The 20,359-nt window shown below is 38.6% G+C and overlaps 1 protein-coding gene across 2 annotated transcripts in view; it reads left to right on the top strand.

Moving 5' to 3' along the window:
- Positions 1-17,771, top strand: part of LOC148855386 (uncharacterized) — a 47,253-nt gene extending 29,482 nt beyond the window's left edge. The window contains exons 9-12 of one of the 2 annotated variants that reach the window (XM_088982807.1): positions 10,572-10,631; positions 12,686-12,750; positions 16,549-16,639; positions 17,378-17,771. In XM_088982807.1, coding sequence (XP_088838933.1) covers positions 10,572-10,631; positions 12,686-12,750; positions 16,549-16,639; positions 17,378-17,431 — 270 coding nt within the window. In that variant the 3' untranslated portion in view covers positions 17,432-17,771. Of the gene's footprint in view, positions 1-10,571; positions 10,632-12,685; positions 12,751-16,548; positions 16,640-17,347 lie in introns of both variants that reach the window. The other variant, XM_088982808.1, reaches the window with a different exon arrangement.
- The last annotated feature ends 2,588 nt before the right edge of the window (positions 17,772-20,359 follow it).

The following is a 20,359-nucleotide window of genomic DNA, read 5'->3' as shown; positions in this document are numbered from 1 at the left end:
CTTCAAGCTGACTGATCATCTTTCCAAACTTCTCATATTCAGATTTCATGGCTGCCAACTGTGCACTGGTAGATTCAACCTCCGTATTTGTGCCTTTGGCTGCATGTGCACTTCCTGTCTTTCTACTATCATTCTTCTTCTGGAATCTGATAGGTACAAGATTGGGATGCAACTTCCAGCACTTGTCATTTGAATGTTTCGGCTTCTTACAATATTCACACACCACTTCTTTCCTTCCTGTGCCACTGTGAGCTTCTGTAACCCCTTTGGGTTTAATTCCCATATTTGCAAAATGATCATTAATACCAACTCCTTGAACCTGCACTTGCCTTTTACTTTCTTCACTGCTGACCAGAGTATATGCTTGTGACAATGAAACATCTTCCTTGGACAAGATGTTTTGCTTTGTAATATCATATTCAGAATTCAGCCCTGTCAAGAACTCAAACACCCTATTCCGTTCAACCAATTTCCTGTATGTTTCAGCATCCTTAGGGGTATCCCAAGTCATAGCCTCTATCAAATCAATCTCTTGCCATATAGATTTTAAGATTGAGAAGTATGCTGCAAGTGACTTCTCCCCCTGTCTTAGATTTTTCACATCACTTCTCAGTTTGTAAGCTCTAGCAACATTCAACTTCTGGGAATAAGTCTCTGCAACACTATCCCAGATCTCTTTAGCCGAATTCATCCATAGATGATGTTGACTGATCTGTGGCTGCATTGAGTTCACAAGCCACCCAATCACAGTGTAGTTTTCTTGTACCCATCTCTCATAAGATGGATCATCCTCTGAAGGAGCTTTCTTGCTCCCAGAAATAAAACCCCATTTTCCTTTTGCTACAAATATGGATTTTCACTGATTGTGACCAAGCTAAGTAATTGGTCCCATCAAGCTTGACTGTAGTTACAGGTAGCATAGAATCGGTTGGGGTTCCCAAAATCTGCCCGTATTCAGCATTATTCTTGTTTTCAAAGTTTGAGAAATCCATCATGCAAAGTTCGGTGATAGTTATTTCTTTACTGTTTCAGCCTCCAAAAAAGACACCCAACAACCTCCAAACACAAGGTATTTCAGATTCTAACAGCCGATGTCCCAAAGAGGAAGACAAAAGACTATAGTCCTTGAGAGACCTTCTGTCGAACACTCAGTGTGCAATACTTAACAGCCCACTGTTTACTGTTTCAGCCTTCAAAGTATAGGGCACTGTTTACTGTTTCAGCCTTCAAGAAGGGGCTGGAATGAAGATGAGATTAGTACCACTTAGTTTTAACAGTCTCAGCAACTTCCCAACCCAATAATCAACCGAATAGGACCTCCAAAGCAACCCATAAATTTCTGGGTAGGAGCAGTCCAACAACTGTGGCCGAATGAAGCAGTCTCAGCAGCAGTGATTCCAGGGGTATTTCGGCTACTTGACAGTCCAGAAAAGAAATAAAAACAACCCAGAAATCTCTAGATTAAATCAGACCAGAGGATAGCCGAATAGCTGTACTGTTTCCAAAGAAACTTTGGCCTTTTTAACAGTCCAGAACAGTGAAAAATTAACCCAGAAACAACTGAGCAAAGACTTACTGTAAGAGAGTCTCTGGTTTTTACAATAAACCAGGCCGAACACTTGTCCTCTAGGATGACTTCGAAAACCCTTTTCTCTGATTTTAAATCAGGCAAAGCAACTTGTTCTCTGATTCTTCCTGGTCACCGAACCTTTCTCCAAGTGTGTAGAAGCTTGGGAACCCTCCAATGACCTCCAAGAATCAGGCGGATGACTGTAAACTCTCAGCCCTAGAACCTCCTCATGTAGTTGGCTGGACCAGAACCGCATGAGGGACACACCAAGCAGTGGCCTGCTCTGATACCAAGTTGAAAAACAGTCCTAGAAGTAGGGACTGTGTTTGAAACAAAGAAAACTAGCAAGAGAAGATTAGAGAAGAAGAGAGAGCTGCGGCAAGAAGAGTTAGAGGATGAGGAGTTCGAACATAACCTCCCTCTAACTCTCTAATACACTTTTATTAAGTTAATCTTTTAGTAATTACAAGAGAGGTCCTTAGTTGGACAAGAAATTACAAAAGAAGAACATAAAAGAGTATGGGCCCAGAATAAGGCCCATTACAGAGAAGAACATAAAGATAACATACAGTAACAGCCTATGGGCCATTCGGCCCATCTTCTCTACAGATTTAATGTCCCTAACTTAAGTAGGGGCATATGTGACTTTTCCACATTATTTTAGTAATATAAAATACATCTGGCCGAATGGGAGAGTGAACTTATTTCTCATTCGAACCAGAATCTTTCTCCTTGTTTCTCTTTTGCTCTTCTCCTTTCTCTCTTTCTCTCCTTCTCTCTTGTCTCTCTCTTCCTTGACTGTTATCAGTCTAACAGGCAGACCGAACACTAACATGGTATCAGAGCTGAACTAAGCAAATCGGATCTGCCCAGAATTCTGTTATCTGCGCACCCAGCCTAGGGTTTTCTCTTATTTTCTTCGCCATCAGCTAGAGATAAGGGACAGGGCTGAAAAGGAGTGATCGCCCTCTTCCCTTGGAGGTTTTTGTGCCTCCAGTTGTGGTGTTTGTGGTCGGTTGCTGCAGTTTCTAAGAAGCCCTCCCCTAATCGATGAAGAGAAGAGGGCTGATTCATGTGGTGCAGTGGGTGTCTTGTGTGGTCTGATTTTCGATGATAAGGTAAGAGGTTTTATGCATTTTTTTTGATGTGAATCAAATGAGAAGTCTATTTCAGACTGTATGGTGGGATTTCAGATTGTAGAGTGTTAGAGTTTGTGCACCCTTCAGTGTGATTCGAAGGGGGGGTGTTCCTCAAACAGTGTTGGGAAGTTTCAGGCAGTCATGGAGTTGGGTTTGTGGTGTAGAAAGTGCAATTTGCAGCAGCAGTAAGTGCTGAAATCAGGTGTAGTTGGGTCAAATCTGTAGAAGTCTTTTTCAAGGCAAAGAAGAAGGTGAAGCACATAAGGGATGAAAAAGCTTCCACCAATTCTCCTGAGTATGATGATTGGGAGCAGGCAGATGCATAGATCATCACATGGTTATGGAATAGTATGGAACCCAAGATTAGTGTAAATTTCATGTTCCTTGATACTGCCAAAGAAGTGTGGGACCATGCTAAGAAGTTGTATTTGGGTCAAGACAACACAACTAGAGTATATCAGTTGCACCAGGAATACTTTAATCTACAATAGGGTAATCAGAGTCTTGAGGAGTACTATGCTAGTATGAGAAACATTCGTAATGAATTGAATGTTTATCACCTCAAAATTCAGCAACAATAGAGAGAACAACTTGATGTGACTCGGTTTTTGGTGGGGCTGAATTTTGAATATGAACCAGTGCAGGCTCAAATACTAGGAGGGTTAGCTCTCCCTTCCTTGGAAGAGGTGTTTGCTTGACTCAGGAGGATTTCCATTGGATCTATTGAGAACCCTAATATTTCCGATAGATCAGCCCTAGTAGTATCTAGAGGCCGTGTTAGAGGTGGAGCTCGGGGAGCTCAGTCTAGCCGTAGTGGTAGTATTGGACCGGCATATGGCCAGAGTGGTAGTAGCGGACCTACATATAACCATGGTGGTGGTCGTACTAGAGGTCGAAATTCAGGGGGAGCCCGTGGTAGAGGTCCAAGGAGGTGTACACACTGTTGTATGGATTGGCATACCATCAATTATTGCTATGACTTGCATGGTCCACTTTCAACTTGGACTAATCATGCCATGACCAGTGACAGTAGCTTCAGACAGGAGAGCCATTTAGCCGATCAGATACCTCCTACATCCACAGATGTTGCTGGGAAGGAGATGATGAGTATTCCTCGGGATGAGTATGAGAGGTTAGTATAGGCCACATCTCAGCAGAACACGACCACTCTCGCACACTCAGGTATGGCTTGTCTGGCATCTACACCCCATCCTTGGATTATTGATTCTGGAGCCTCCGATCACATGACTGGAACTCTAGGTGTGTTTTCTCATTGCTCAACATCACAATCTGCTATCCTTGCTAATGGTTCCACATCCTCCATTTGTGGTGTGGGTAATGTTGACCTGGACCCTGTATCCCTATCCTTAGTTTTGTATGTCCCTAAATTTCCTTTTAATCTTATGTCTGTTAGTAAGTTGACCAAGTCTCTTAATTGCTCAATTACCTTTTACCCCTCTTCATGTGTTTTTCAAGATCTTAAGACGGGGATGAAGATTGGTGGAGGGCATGAAGCTGGTGGATTGTATTATCTTGATGGTGGTGGAAGTATGTCAACAGCTCTCCAATCGTCCCTCTCTCCTCTCCAGTGGCACTGTCGATTTGGTCATCCTTCACTGAAAGTTTTGAAGTCTTTGGTTCTTTCATTGAGTCTTTCTGTTTTGGATTGTGAGTCATGTCAGTTGGGGAAACATCATCGTGTTCCCTTTAGTCCTAGAGTTGATTATCGTGTATTGAGTCCTTTTTCTTTGGTTCATTCAGATGTTTTGGGTCCTTATAAAGTGATGTCATACAATGGATATAAATATTTTGTCATTTTTGTCAATGATTATTCAAGGATGATGTGGCTCTATTTAATGAAAGAAAGAAGTGAATTGTTTACCATTTTCCAAAAGTTTTATGCTGAGATTCGCAACCAATTTGGTGTTCATATTAAAATTTTTCGTTCTGATAAAGCCGTGAATATCTCTCTTCATCATTTCAGGACTACCTAGACCAACATGGCATTATCCATCAGACTTCATGTACCTACATCCCACAACAAGACGGGGTGGCTGAGAGAAAGAATCGTCACCTCTTGGAAACAACTCAGTCCCTCATGCATCACATGAATGTTCCCAAATCCTTTTGGAGTGATGCAGTGCCTATTTCCTGCTTCCTGGTTAACTGGATGCCCACGTCTATCCTTGATGGTCATTCCCCAACCACATTGTTTCTTACCTTGTCTCCGTTTCCTCTCCTCGAGTTTTTGGACGTGTTTGTTTTGTTCATAATCTGAGGCCAGGAATGGACATGTTAGATGCACAGTCTATTAAGTGCATCTTCCTTGGATATTACCGGACTCAGAAAGAGTATAAGTGTTATCACCCTAGCTCTTGACGTTCCTTTGTATGTGCTGATGTTACTTTCTTTGAGTCTAGTCCATTTTTCTTGGGGTCTGGTGATGTTTCTTCCTCCTCATCACCTCCTCTTCCTCTTCCAGTTGTGGACTCTGTTCCTCTTGTTCCCGTAGTGACCAAGTCTTTGTCTCCGGTGCCACCACCTATTGAACGACCACCGATCCATCACATGTATACACATTGCCCACATGTACTGGCACCTCCTCTAGCTTCATCATCGTCAATAGATCTGGCAGCTGTTACCACACCAGCCCTGACCCCAGTATCTGATCTTGATCTTCCCATTGCCTTGCGGAAAGGTAAGCACAATTGTACCCTTCATCCTATTTCTAATTATGCTTCACTGACTCACCTTTCGACTTCCCATCGCCAGTTTATCTCTTTGTTATCCTCTGTTGTTATACCTAAGGATGTCCAGGAAGCCCTTGCCTCTCCAAGATGGTGTCGTGCGATGGAAGAACTCTCATCTCTGGCTCATAATCATACATGGGAACTTACCACTCTTCCTCCTAGTAATCAGGTTGTTGGTTGTAAGTGGGTTTATACGGTTAAGCATTTACCTGATGGTAGTGTAGAGCGGCTGAAAGCTAGATTGGTTGCCAAAGGGTATTCCCAAACCTATGGTATTGATTACACAGAGACTTTCTCCCTAGTTGCTAAGATTGGTTTAGTACGTGTTGTGATTTCTCTTGCTGCGATGTATGATTGGCCCCTCTATCAGCTTGATATCAAGAGTGCCTTCTTGCATGGTGATTTGCTTGAGGAGGTCTATATGGAGCAACCACCAGGGTTTGTTGCTCAAGGGGAGGATGGTAAGGTGTGCCGACTATTGAAGGCCATTTATGGGCTTAAATAGTCTCCTCGAGCATGGTTTGGCAGATTTAGTGAGGTAGTAAAGAAGTTTGGTATGAAACAGTGCCAAGTTGACCATTCCGTCTTCTGTCATGACTCTCAGGCAGGGAAGATCCTATTAGTGGTGTATGTAGATGATATTGTCATTACCGGGAATGATAAAATGGGCATTGATAGGTTGAAGATCTTTCTACAAGAACATTTTTAGACAAAGGACCTTGGTAAATTGAAGTATTTCTTGGGGATAGAAGTAGCAAGGTCCAAGCATGGTATTAACTTGTGTAAGAGGAAATATGCTCTTGATTTGCTTGAAGAAACATGTTTGTTAGGTGCTAAACCAGCTGAAACTCCTATGGAAACAAACACCAAGTTGAGCAGTGATATGGGTGTAGTGTTTGAAGACCCTGGCAGATACCGACGGTTGGTAGGTAAACTGAACTACTTAACCATCACTCGGCCAGACATTTCATTCACAGTTAGTGTGGTAAGTCAGTTCATGCAGAATCCTCTGGTTCCACATTGGGATGTGGTTATAAGGATTGTAAGGTATTTAAAGGGGGCTCCTGGTTGCATTTTGATATACAGAAGTGGTGGAAAACTTGAAATAGAAGGATATACTGATGCTGATTGGGTCAGTTCTGTATCTGATAGGAGATCTACCACAGGCTATTGCACTTTTCTTGGGGGTAATCTGGTGACATGGAAAAGCAAGAAGCAGACAGTAATAGAAAGAAGCAGTGCAGAGGCAGAATATAGAGCTATGGCACATACTACTTGTGAATTAGTGTGGCTAAGGAACCTTCTACAGGAGATGGGATACATTGTTGATACTCCAATGAAGCTTTACTGTGACAATCAGGCTGCAGTTTGCATTTCCTCTAATCCAGTGTTTCATGAGAGAACTAAACACATAGAGGTTGACTGTCACTTTGTTAGAGAGAAGGTGCTGAGTGGAGTGATAGACACTGCTTATGTCAACACAGGAAACTAGTGGGCAAATTTGTTTACTAAAGGGTTGAGTCGGGGGAGAATGGACTACATATGTAACAAGCTGGGATTATATGATATATACTCTCCAGCTTGAGGGGGAGTGTTGGTGTCGATTTATGTAGGGGTAATTCTGTAGTTGTGCTTGTGTTTAGGTGCTGATGTGTAAGTTTATGTTAGATTTAATGTCCCTAACTTAAGTAGGGGCACATATGTGACTTTTCCACATTATTTTAGTAATATAAAATACATCTGGCCGAATGGGAGAGTGAACTTTTCTCTCATTCGAACCAGAATTTTTTCTCCTTGTTTCTCTTCTGCTCTTCTCTTTTCTCTCTTTCTCTCCTCTCTTCTCTCTCTCTTCCTTGACTGTTATCAGTCTAACAGGCAGACCGAACACCAACAGAAAGGAAGGGAGGTAGAACCCAGCAGACGTGTTCTGTGTGACAGCAGTTCTGATAATTCTTTTTTCTATTTCGTCTAGTACCTTATTGGGTAGGTCTATTATCTGTTTCAGTTTGTTTAATGAATTGCTTTACCTTTTTCTCAAAAAAAAAAGCCTGTTTTGTATTTTTGGTACATTATACTTTTCTGCATGATTATTTCATAATTTTAGAGATTGGTATTGCAGAGAAAAATAAATGATTCTTGCAGTGTCTGCATTCATTTATAGGGGTTTTAAGTGATTCAACTAGTAAAGAAGGGTTCTGTCAATTTGGTCTGTTTCTGTTACCAAAGGATGAAGCATGCTTGAGGTGCTGAAGAGGTGCCTCAATTTCAATTCTAGATGAGCCACCCACCCTAACAATGCTATAAAAAGTACTGTTACCCTGAAGGTCTGTAAAAACTTCTGGCAATCCTTGACAGACATGGGCTACCAGTTGAACAAACAACGATTATTAAATTTGTAATACCATCATGGGAAGTGTTATGCAACTTAATAATTTGCTGCATTATGAGTAAATGATCTAGAAATAAAGAACAAGATGAAATTAACTTCAAAATTCATGTTGTAGAATGTAAGTAATTTTCAAAAAACACCTTATGGAGGGGTCAGCAACTGAATTATTTCTGCATAATGAGTGACCAATTAGATAACTAATCCTTTACACTTGGACCAATTGAACTGCTTTCAAAGATCTGTACTTAGCAATCCATTGGGACCATAGTTTTCAAGGCTCCAAGGCTAAGCTAGGTGATAAGGGGGTGCCTTGTTGCCTAGTCGCCTAGGCAGGCATCTAGGTGTCGCCTAGGTGATGAGTTCTTTTTAAAATAAAAAAAGCATAAATCCTAGGGTAGATCCCTAGGTTTCATAGTAACAAGTAATGATCTTTAACTAATAGTCACCATAATTCTCATGAAATAAGTATAAAACCCACATCGATAGATAGAAATTGAACATATTTATGAGTAGAAAAATAAGAAAGGGAAGAAGAAGTCCTATTGATTGTTCTTGTGTGTCAACTGGATAAAATCTCAAGTTATTTTTTACTTATCAATTCAGGTTTTAAAGTCCTAAAGGGTTCAAGGCTATGTCACTGATTTGTGTCTCGATAGAACCCAAACAAATAAGAAAATAACAAAAAGAAACTAGTATAAGAATAACAATATTAATATTATAAACCCATAATATGAATAATTTGGTCTGATACTATTAATAACATAAAATAAAAATATAAAATATTGTGTGGTGTCTTACATATAAATATGTAGGTGTTTGAGCGAGGCGACCCTCCAAGAATGCCTTATCGCCTAGGTGTCGCCTTGACAACTATGATTGGGACTGATATGCTGGAGTGGGTGGTATCTCTGTTGAAAAGTACACATGCTTCTTTCTCTTGTTGATGCTGATAAAGGAAAAGGAAAAGAACCCATGGAGAAAGAAATTAGTTTTCTTATGATCTGTTGCCCAATGAAAATATCATATCTTTTCAGTGGTTTGCTTTTGGTGAATTTGAATTTTTTTTGATAGGTATCAATTTGATTTTTTTAAGAGTTATATACTTTTCCTTCTCTCTAAAAAATAGTTTAGTTGGTGTCATAGAGATAGGTTAATCACGAACATTAAGGGTCATTTGGAATTTTGAGAAGTTGAGGTTTATATCAACATATTTTCAAGGCTTCGTCTCAGAACTTTAAACTATTGTTTTGAGGGAGTAATGGCAGTTTTACTAATAGGGTGTCAGTTTACAATAGGATTTGAGTCTTTTTTTCTCTTGGCTTAGTATGAATTATTTATTTCTTTGTCTACTTTTAGCAGGATTAGTAGTGGGTATTTAGAGTTTTTTTTTTAGTTAAAAGTGCATTTGTTTTTGACAAGAGGTAAAGTATGATTTTCTTTAGAGAAGAAAAACCTCTGTACAACCAGAGGATGTACAATGGGGAGATACAATAAGAGACTTAGACCACTATCCCTTTTGAGTTTAGAAAAAGATTTTCAAAATAAAAAAGAGAGCTATAACTTGATCTATTCAGATGGGACTGAGCTGCTGGCAAATTGGGTTGTCAGCATGTGGCTTCGTATGAGTTTATCTTACTTTTGAAGCAATTAGAATCATATTTAGTTGGTTTCATTGTCCAAATTGGATTCTGTAAAAGGGAGTTCTGAGCCCTTATGTTGAGTCTGTAAATGAAAGTATTATATTGAAATTTAAGAGCTGATTTAATGAAAGTTGTCCATTCTTCTTCTTTCTATATATTTTCTATATCTTCATCCTTTAAGTTACAATCCTTCTCTTTCCTCCCCCTCTTTCTCTTTCTCTTCTCTATTTCAGATCTGATTTTTTTCTCTCATAGTTTAGATCCTTAATTCTCCCTTCTTTACCCATCATGTACTGCCTAGTAGGACTTTCTTTTTCTTTTCCTTGATTGCCCATACACCTCCAAATTATATATTTTTTGATCAGTATGCACCTCTAAATTGTATTGATCAATGTACAATACATTAATCCTTCCTCTCTTACCAAGGGCCACTAGTCCATGCTAATAAAAGGCCAATCATGTACTTAGGTTAGAATAAATCAAATCGAGCACTCTCAAAAAGTAGTATCAAAATGTTCAAATGAAATACAAGTGGATGCAAAGGTGGTTCACTGGTTCCCTGTTGTCAAAGCACATGAAACAGGCAGAGGGGGTGAATTAGCTTCTGTTAGGTGGCAATAGAGTGGGTCTTTGTATCATTTTCTTTTACTTCATTATGTCTAGATCTATCCAAGCTTATGTAGGGGCAGATTAAACATGGCATTCATATAAAAAGTAGCTGACTTGGAGAGATTGATTTTTCCTCCATCGGGTTTCTTTCCTATTCTCTTCTATTCTGTACATCACACCAACAGAATCATATTCTAACTTTAGGACAGCTTCATCCACATATTACACAACATTTTTTTATCAATTGCAGATGTTGATCTTGTGAATTACAACTGGAATGAAAGCCATGATCTTAAGTTGTGTATAGTTCGTCTCTGCACATGAATTATATATGTAAATCTTTCACCATGGAGAATCTATATAATGTCTTACCTTTTTTCAAAAGGAAAAAAGAAATACAAGCACAGAACAACATTATGTTTCATGTATACCAACTAACAGGCCTTTTTTATTTTATTAATTTCTGGCTTTCAGGGTGGACAATTAGCAGCTATTAATCTGGAATCTAAAGCAGCCTTGCTCGCAGCAAGACAGGTAACAAATTGGTGATGTGGCATGCTCTCGTGCATATGATTTTTAATGTTACATTTCATGAGCACATGCATTACCTTGTTTAAAATTTTGTTGGAAGATTACCATCAGGACATCTATTGGTCAGCTTATGATATTTGAATACACATGATGCAAGATGCAGAGCCAATCAACATTTTCATTGCTGGTTTCACAGGGTCTGTATCCCTATTCTAACCTGTAACCAGCTTCCCTAGCCTCTCTGCCTATGTCCCACATGTTGTGGTCCTAACAGTGATTACCTTAGGGTGGGTAGCCCAAAACATAATTGTGCTGCAGTTTTATTGAGACGTGAGTTCTGGATAAGTAACCACCAATTTTATTAATATGAACAGTAAAATGTGCAAAGCTTACAAAATAACTGGTTTCTAATCACCCCTTGCATTACCATTGATCAACCATACAGTTGGTAGACCTTTGTACACATTGGATTTTTTACTTGAGTACTTCTTTTCAGCCATTTAAACTTCCAAGTTCCTCTTCTAAAGGTCCACAAAGCTGTCTCATCATTCAGCAAGCACCCTATCACCACCTTTGAGTCACCCAAGTTCATGCTCTTGCCTGCTGCACACCCTCCAAAATAGCAATCATCTCTGCCCTTAGAGAATGCCATACTCCAATTGGGCCTAAAAACATAGCAATAACATGACTGTTTTCATTCCTAAAGACTCCTACTCCTGAAGATCCTGGATTCTCCATGCTTCTCCTATCCATATTCACTACTATCAGTTCTTATGGTTGAGTTCTCACATTCTAATTTTCTTTCTAGAGTCATGGTGTTATTAACTTTCTATTTTAGTTTTGGTTTTATTATAATTCGGCCTGCCTTTGAGTTCTATTAGTCTGATAACAACCAAGAAGAAAGAAGAAGAAAGAAGAAGAAAGAAGGAAGAAAGAGAGAGAGAAAGGAGGAGAAAAGGAGAGAAGAAAAGTCTGGTTCGAATTAGGGAAAAGATACTTCTCCCATTCGGCCAAACATGTTTTATATTATTAATATAATGGAAAAGACACATGTGCCCTTATTTAAGTGAGGGACACTAGTTCTAATATAATATTACAGATCAGCAACCTTAACATAAGTATAAAGACAGAAATACCCCTACACTAACACTCCCCCTCAAGTTGGTGAGTATATATCATTTAATCCCAACTTGTTACATATGTAGTCCACTCTTCCCCGACTCAACCCTTTTGTAAATAAGTCTGCCCACTGGTTTCCTGTGTTAACATATGCAGTGTCTATCACTCCATTCAACACCTTCTCTCTCACAAAGTGACAGTCAACCTCTATGTGCTTGGTTCTTTCATGAAACACCGGATTAGAAGAATACGAACTGCAGCCTGATTGTCACAATAGAGCTTCATTGGAGTGTTAATATTGTATTCTATCTCCTGTAGAAGGTTCCTTAGCCATTCACAAGCAGTATATGCCATAGCTCTATATTCTGCCTCTGCACTGCTTCTCGCCATGACTGTCTGCTTCTTACTTTTCCATGTCACCAGATTACCCCCATGAAAAGTGCAATAGCCTGTGGTAGACCTCCTATCAGACATAGAACTGACCCAGTCAGCATCAGTATACCTTTCTATTTTCTCTCACTTTTCTAAGCATATTTGGAACTCTTTAATTTTCTTTGAAAGTCTGACAAAGCTTTAAGGGCTATTCAGTAAACCTAACAGATGGAAGTTTATAAATTTATTTGCAAGTTCTCTTACATATTTTTTGAGTCCTGCTTTTTTTTGAACAAAATCTTTGAGAGATTTTTCTTGATATTTAAGGCTTAACAATATATAGGTAAAATCTGTTATAGATTATGCCAAAATATCAGCATTGTTTTGATACTATTACAAAAATAACAAGTATTGCCAACTCAACTTATAGTCATCAAATTATGATGATCAATATGCCATCAAATGCTCATATTTATGTTTTTTTCTTCCTTTTGGACAATTGAATATTGTTCCATGTTCAATTTCTGTGTTAAATGAAGATTTCTCATAGTGTAAGCTATGAACAGGGTTTTGCTAGTGCAGCATCAAGATATCTGGGGCTTAGAAGCATAATGATGTTACTTGGTCCATTGTAAGGATTCATTTATTTCAGCCACTACTTTTATCATGCAAATTATCTGCCTTGGAAGCATGATGCTTATTTGTGGTTGTTTATTTTTTTGATAAGCAATACAAACTATTTTATTAATCAAGAGAACACCAGACTGCTCAAGACAAAGGAGCATCTGGCCTTCAATTATTTGTGGTTGTTGCTCTTCATTTCTTGGCTTTAGTGGAGAGATTTGGATTTACTTGGCTATATCATTGTTCAATGATGTAGCTACCTTTTTGGGAATGGGATGCTTATAATGATTTAGATAATATTCCTTGCCTCTGTGGTTATAATCAATTAGGTCAAGTTGAAATCAACCCTAACCCAACCCCAAGTGTTGAACCTCCAACCCCAACCCAACCTGAACTAACCTGAAATTGACTAAAGATTGGGTTTGGGTCAACCTAGAAAATCATTTCTTAAACTCATTTCAACTGAAGACAAAAAAAGCATCCCATTAATCCCACTTTAGCAGACTCGAGTCTTGATGAAGAAATTCAAGTAAAAGAAAAACAAAATCAAAATGGTATTAAAAAAGAAGAAAACTTGAATGCTGAATACCTTTTCTTAATACAGGGATAAGCAAAAAATTCTTGATTGCATGACTGGTGTCTGCAACAAAAGAGGGAAGCTCTAACAATGACTGATAGATCGACAACAAAAGGAAATGAGAACTGAAAAAAAATCAGAAATCAATGTTTAGGAACTTACTTCAATGCCCAATTTTAGTCTGAGAACCAATGGGGTGATTGATTGAGATTGGATATGGTCACCAACTGATCTGTGACCATGAGAACTCACGAACAGGATAGTGTTTTTGGCTTCTGTGACAAGAGGCCAAGGCGGAAACAGCATGGTTGACTGAAAACAGACAGCTGTAAACACTTAAGTGAGGAACTATTGTTCAATAGAGGTGTAAATCAGGCCGGGCTGCCTGGCACGCTTTTGGACTGGCTCGGCCCGGCATGGCATGGAGGCCCACGGGTCATGCCAGGCTCGGCACGAAGGCCCATGCCGTGCTGGGCCCGGGGTTCGAGGTCCACGGACCTTGTGCCGTCACGGCCCTCAGCATGACCCGTCACGACCCGCGGGGCCTATAGCGGGCCGAGCACGAGCAGACTAGAATATAGCCGTTGGGCCTCCCCCACCCAACAGCTATAAACAGCCATATTAGGGGGGTATTTGTGTATTTTGCTTATGGGGGGTTGAAAAAATGACATAAATGCCCCCCAACAGCTATATAACAACTAGTTTAGGGGGGCTTTTTGGGTAAAGTTATAAATAACTTTACAATGAGCAAAATATCCCTCCCAACAACTAAAAAACAGTTAGTTTTTAGGGTATTTTGGGCAATTGAATGATTTTCAATTCCTATAAATAGCCCTATCCTCCACCATTCTTCTTATCGCACAAATTCAACAATCAACATTCAACAATTCTCTTATTAAGTTATTCTCTTAATCTCTTCAGTCTTTCTCTCTCAGTCTCTCAGTCTTTCTCAATCTCTCATACATTCTTTGCAATCTGAGTGGACTCTGATATCATAGTCTCTTAGTTTGATTGGCTGATTGTCTGATTCTCCAAGTGAGCAATTTGGGAGGCTTGGAGCCTTGGACGTTGTCACGTTGAAAGGCTTTAACCGTTGAAATCAAGTTGGGATTCTGAGCTGGCAATCCGAGGCAAGTCCAATCAAATTAATTTTTATTTTTTAGAATTTGAAAAAAAATGGCCATCTCTTCCCAAAACCCCAAGTTTAGTAGCTCGATTTGGAGAATATTTAAAATAGAGGATGTTGAGGGGAAGGGAAAAAGAGTAGTTTGCCAAAAATGTAGAAAAGACTTTAGCTATTGTAGCAAGGGTGGTACTGGCCATTTGACTAGACATTTTCTCACACATGAGAAGGAAGAAGAAATAACCCACAATTTAAATGAATTTTTGAAATAATGGAAAATAAATTTTAAAAATATTGGGAGAAGTTGGAGAACATTTCTCGCCGCCAATCCCGCCATGGCACGTTATCCGTGACCTACTAACCCCTCTGGTGTCTATAGGCTACAGTTCCATCGGATCTTGTTTAGTTGTTTTAGTGCAGGACCTGCATGTACCACACTACCACTATACCAAGGTTGGCTAGATGCAGTCATGAATCATGATGTAGAATATAGATTACAACTTTACAATTACTAGACAAAGGAGGGCATGATACTACTACATACACCGGATATTTCATTTTTTACTTGAAGTAGATGATGAAAGTGTGTGTGAATGCTTTCATTATAATGTATATTTTTTTTTTGATTAATCACCCATAACTTTCCCCTTTACCCTTTCCCCAAAGTGCTGGTTGTGGGACTTGATTCCGCGTCAATGCTGGAGCAACCTAGCTAACACACCAACGAGCTAGCCCTCGATTGGTTCATCATAATGTATATGAAAATTTTGTTTAAATTGTAAATTTTAACAAATAACCCACGATTTTTTATTTTTTTCAAATTATTGTAAATTTGTTTTAATTTTATTTAATTTATTTGCTATTAATGTAATTTTGTATTTCCAATTTGTAACTATATAGTCTATATTGTATTTTTTTTATATTTTATTAATTTATTCCATTTTCATATTTCATTCATCCAAGTATGAAGTATCCAACCATTGTATATTTCATAATTTCAATATTTGTATAATTGTATGCTTTGTAATTTGTATCATTATTCATTCAAATTTAAATGAAGTAAAATTCTTAAATCCTATTTGAATTGTTTTATACTTTTATTTATTTATTTTTTGGGTAATTGTAAATTCGTTATTATACGTATCTTGATATCCATTCAGTTTAGCCTGGTTTGGCCCAGGCCCAAGGCCCGCCTTGTGGCCCAGCCTAGCATGGCCCAAGCCCATGGCATGGTCTGCAACCTGGCTCGGCCTAGGCCCGTGCCATGCCACCGGCCTGGACCATGGGCCGTGCCGAGCCGACCCCTAGAATTTTCGCCGGGGAGGGCGGCGGCCCTTGACACCCACGGGTTGTGCCGTGCTGGCCCGGCACGGCCCACTTTACACCTCTATTGTTCAACAACCCAAGGCAACAAGGCTGGTTAATAAACACAGAGACAAGGCCTATAATCAACAAACAAACACCAATGCAACAACTGCAAAGCTGGCCCCACCCTATACATTATATGTTGTAATAATTAAGTATATTGGGCTAGGCTGTCTAAGTGTTGGCTCACTTATGTTTTCTTTATTGTCTTGTGGGCCTAAGCTATATGATCTGTATTAGCCTCAAAATGTACCTTTTTCCCTCGTTTTTCCTGTACTCACTCTTCAGTGTGATTCTTTAGGGAGTTGCCTGGTTGTTCATGGTGGAAAACTGCAATGGACCATATCATTATTGAGATTCTATGAACTTAAACTTACTCTGTTGAATAAGAACCTAAACCACATATTATCCAACAAAAAAAGAAGAGAAGGAGCTTTCTTTTATGATCTTGAACTAGACAACCAAGTCCGTATCTCCCCAAGGAGCTTTCTTTTCTGGTAATGCATATTACAATTTCTTATCAAAAGAAGATTCTTATTTGGATAAAACAATTGCAAGTTTGGCTTACTCAATTCACTAACATGAGGACAGATGGACAATAATTAAGACTGGTTAGTCTCAAGTAAAGTGATTGATGTGTGTATACCATTTGCTTACATTTTCCTCTACCGTGTGTACTTTTCCTATGATTTTTTAATTAAACACAATAAGATTGTGTTGTCCCTTGTTTTCTTACGCAGGCTGTGGGGAACATTTCTGGCAGATGTCGTTATTCAAATGCTTGGTACTGATTATGCTAGAATTCTTCGAGCAATTTATGCATTTGCACAGGTAACTTATTCAATCACATGCATTCTTACATCCATGTAGGAGTTAGTAACTGGTGGCCTTGAGGTCTCTATCGATATATCTGGACCATGGCTGACTATATTTTGTGTCAAACCTCATTTTCTATGAGCAGGTAATTTGTTAATATGCCTCATTCTTGCTTGTATTGGGATGGGGTCTATAAGTATCCAGACCCAGTCTGTTTTTAGTCGGGAGATGTTAGCATCAACCCAAGAATGTGGTTGTCTAAATATCTATCACTTATGATCCTTGTATTTTCTGTCACAAGTCTTTCCCTTGGGTCTATATTGGAGCCAATTGTGTTGGATCCATTTGGTGTTCAAGGATTGAATTAAAAAGTTAATGGAGCATCCATCTATTAAGGTAGTAAATCTGATCAACCGAACCTTGAATGATGAGGTTGGGATCAAGGTTCAGAGTATTGATACACCTCGATACGCTGGAAGGGGTGTATCGGTACTCCGTACCTAACTCGAGGATTTTTTAGCTTTTGTTTTTCAAAAATAGGTTAGGGGTAGGTCTTAGGCCTACCTACCCCCTGAAATGGGTCAAAAGGCCATTTGCCTTGTGTTTCGAGTATTGGATAGCCACCAATAAAATACAATATGCCCTGTATCTGACATATCGTATTGAAATTTTGAACCTTGTTTGAGATGTCATATTAGTCATTTTCTATCTATTTTCCTGCAGTGACAGATAAATCCATTACTTTTTCTACAGATCCGTATCACTCGCACGTATAGGTTGCCATCTGACAGAGATCAATTTGTTTAATAATCCTGAGAAGTTGCTGTATTAATATTAATGAGAGATTGGAAATCTGGTTCTTATTCTATGGTTGATGGCAAGAGGCATCTCACTAATTTTTGTATGCAGATAATTTAGTTTAGTGGAAGTTAACCTTTCATATATGTAGCTATGTTATGTTTTATATTAAAGTTTCAGCACATCATAATAAAATGTAAATGCAAGTATGCAATGACACATAACTACATAACTATGTTAACAAATGCCTCCATAGTTCTGGGGAAGTAATAGGATCAACTAGTTTAAGATACTACATATGTAAAATTTTGTTCTATATTTTATTTCTTTGGTAGTCCTGTTGACCAAATGTTGTTCATCTTCACTGTACTGAGACTTGCCAGACTGGCTACTGACACACATTCCACTTAACTGATCATTTTGTGGCTTAGGCTCAGTTTAGAAGGAGTACAAATATAAATATGTACTTGTAGAGTGCAAAACATTGTATTTTGTATTATTTTGTATGTATTTGCACTGTACATATTTGTATTTGCAGTCTTTCCAAGCTGAGCCTTAGCAATTAATTCTAAAGAACATTTGTAAACAAAACTTTTGTCCTCTGAACAAGTAGTTGACTCTCTGTTTGCGTGTGACTCCATAGAAAATAATTTTACTGCCTAGAAAAAAATCTATATTTTCCTAGAGCATCACAGATAAAAAAAAAAAACATATGGCTTATTGTTAGTTTGTCAAGAAGTGGTGCATTCGGCACATTGCACTCCATTCATCAAATTCTGTAGTTAGCTGCTTGACATCTTTCTCGAAGGAAAATAAAGAATTGACCATTATTAGCATAATTCTCAATGGCTTAGGCATAATTTGAAACTATGTATCATGCGGGAAACACTGTTAAACAGTTGTTCTTCATAATTTACCTTGTTAATTGGTAAAAAAAACAGCTTTGTGGGGTTCAGATAAAGGATGTGCATTCAGTATTATCTGTTTCCGTGTTAATGAGCTAGGCTTGCAACTAAAACCTTTTTAGAAACTATCTAGAGCTCTTGGTTTACATAACATGCTTCTGTCTTGGGAAGCATTCTTGGCATCAACCGAGTTTCTTCTATTCTACATATATGTGGTCGGGAGGTGATGTATGTGCAGGGTTGCTCCCTGTCAGGGTGCTCAATGACTGTTCCTCTGGGTTTCTTCTTTCTTTTTCTATCCCTTTCTTTTTATCCTATGAAGGCATTAGTTCATCTGTGAATTTTTTCCTTGCAATTTTTTCTGCGTGGTGAAATAATTATGTATTTACAGGACCAGTGAGAATAACTTTTTGGCACTGTCAATTGTACCTCAGGGTAAAGGATGCGTTTTCCATGCACCAATTTCAGACTCATTATATCACTACCAGATCCCTAACTTTTTCAAAAGGGTACAAACTTCCAAGTGATGGATGGATCTCTCTTTTTTTTTTTTTTTTGTAACAAGATCCACATAAAAACAAATCCAAACGAAATTGGTTAACCTTTCCCCAAGTTTACCATTAAGAGTCAATATTTGCCTTGAATCACATTAAAAAAAACATGAGAAATTTGCACTTCTCCAGATAATGTTTTCTTTCTTCTATTCTTAATTTTCTTTCTTGTTTAGTTCGGTTATGCATTGGAGATCCGTGAGGAGTTCATTTCGGAGTACCTTTCCATGTGTTGCATCATGTCCAGTGCCAGCCCTCCTGCATTGCTTGCTAGGATTCCTCTTAAATTTGTCATGCAGGGATAAGGGACCATAACCTCAATTACATTTTCACATGATAAGTGATATGCATTTATCACTTTGTATATCAGTGTGAAAAATAATGGATTCATCTTGATTCCTGAAATGGTTAAAATTGAAATTCTTGAAATCCTTTGAGATGGTACCCAAAATCCAAAAAGTTAGCTGTCTTCTACCTTACTGATTATGGCTTGCAGTGGAGAATGAAGAACATAGGGTATGCTCCCTCGTTAGAAAATTGCTACATTGACCAGGTTCAGAGTCTAGGGTTTTTCTTATATTTGCTAGGATATGAGATGCTTCTTCTTGAAGCCTTTGATCAACGCATTAATGTTGCAATAGGACATTTCATGCTTAATTACACTTGAAATCTAACTGTATATGAACTCTGACATTTAGCAGTTTTTGTCAGTTCCAATGAGGAAATGTGTTTGCTCATTTGACCAAAATGAAGATGTATTGTTTTGCCATCACCTGTATAGCAGGTTTCTGGATCTTGTTTCTTTAGGACTAATTTTTGTATGCTTTCTTTTTTTAATTGCTGCACTTTGTCATAGCTCATAAGAATCGTAGATCTGTTGTATAGTGTGATATAACTAGATCACAGTAGTAATGATTTTGCACTGCTGGCATTGCAATTCAAGGAAGTGAATTGCATTATTTTGAGAATGTCATGGTGGACAAATTTGAACATCAAGAAACAACAATCTCTCTACCAGGGGCTACACAATGGGGATAGCCCATCCTCTGAAGTCCGAACCATCTCTCCCACCCTGTTGAACTCTGGAATTGATCCTAACTCGAGCCTTCACTATAACCAGCAAGAGACCTTACCAACTTGGAGGTGTGTGGCAAATCTTTTCATGCGTTCTTTTGGTCTTTCTCTGTTTGATTGGCAACAAAATCAGAAAGATCTATCCCCTAAAAGGCTCATATAAGTCCAAAATAGCAAAAAGTTCTTGTCTTTCTTCACCTAAAATGTTTCATTTAATAGCTCTATAAATCATGGAAAGCTAGGATACTTACCAAACGGTCTAGATTGTTAAACACAAGACCCCAAAAGTTCATTACATCTTTTTACTATCTAGGCTGAGAGAAGATATTCCTAAAAAGACTTGAAAAATAGCACCTTAGGCTTTGTTTGGCGTCACTACTTAGAAATTTTGGTGATTCTTTTGATTT

Source organism: Nelumbo lutea, chromosome 4 (assembly GCF_056320005.1).
Source record: "Nelumbo lutea isolate HS-2025 chromosome 4, American lotus-T2T, whole genome shotgun sequence".
In the NCBI taxonomy this organism is placed as follows: domain Eukaryota; kingdom Viridiplantae; phylum Streptophyta; class Magnoliopsida; order Proteales; family Nelumbonaceae; genus Nelumbo; species Nelumbo lutea.
Note: the sequence above shows the minus strand (reverse complement) of the source record. Positions and strands in the feature narration are given on the sequence as shown.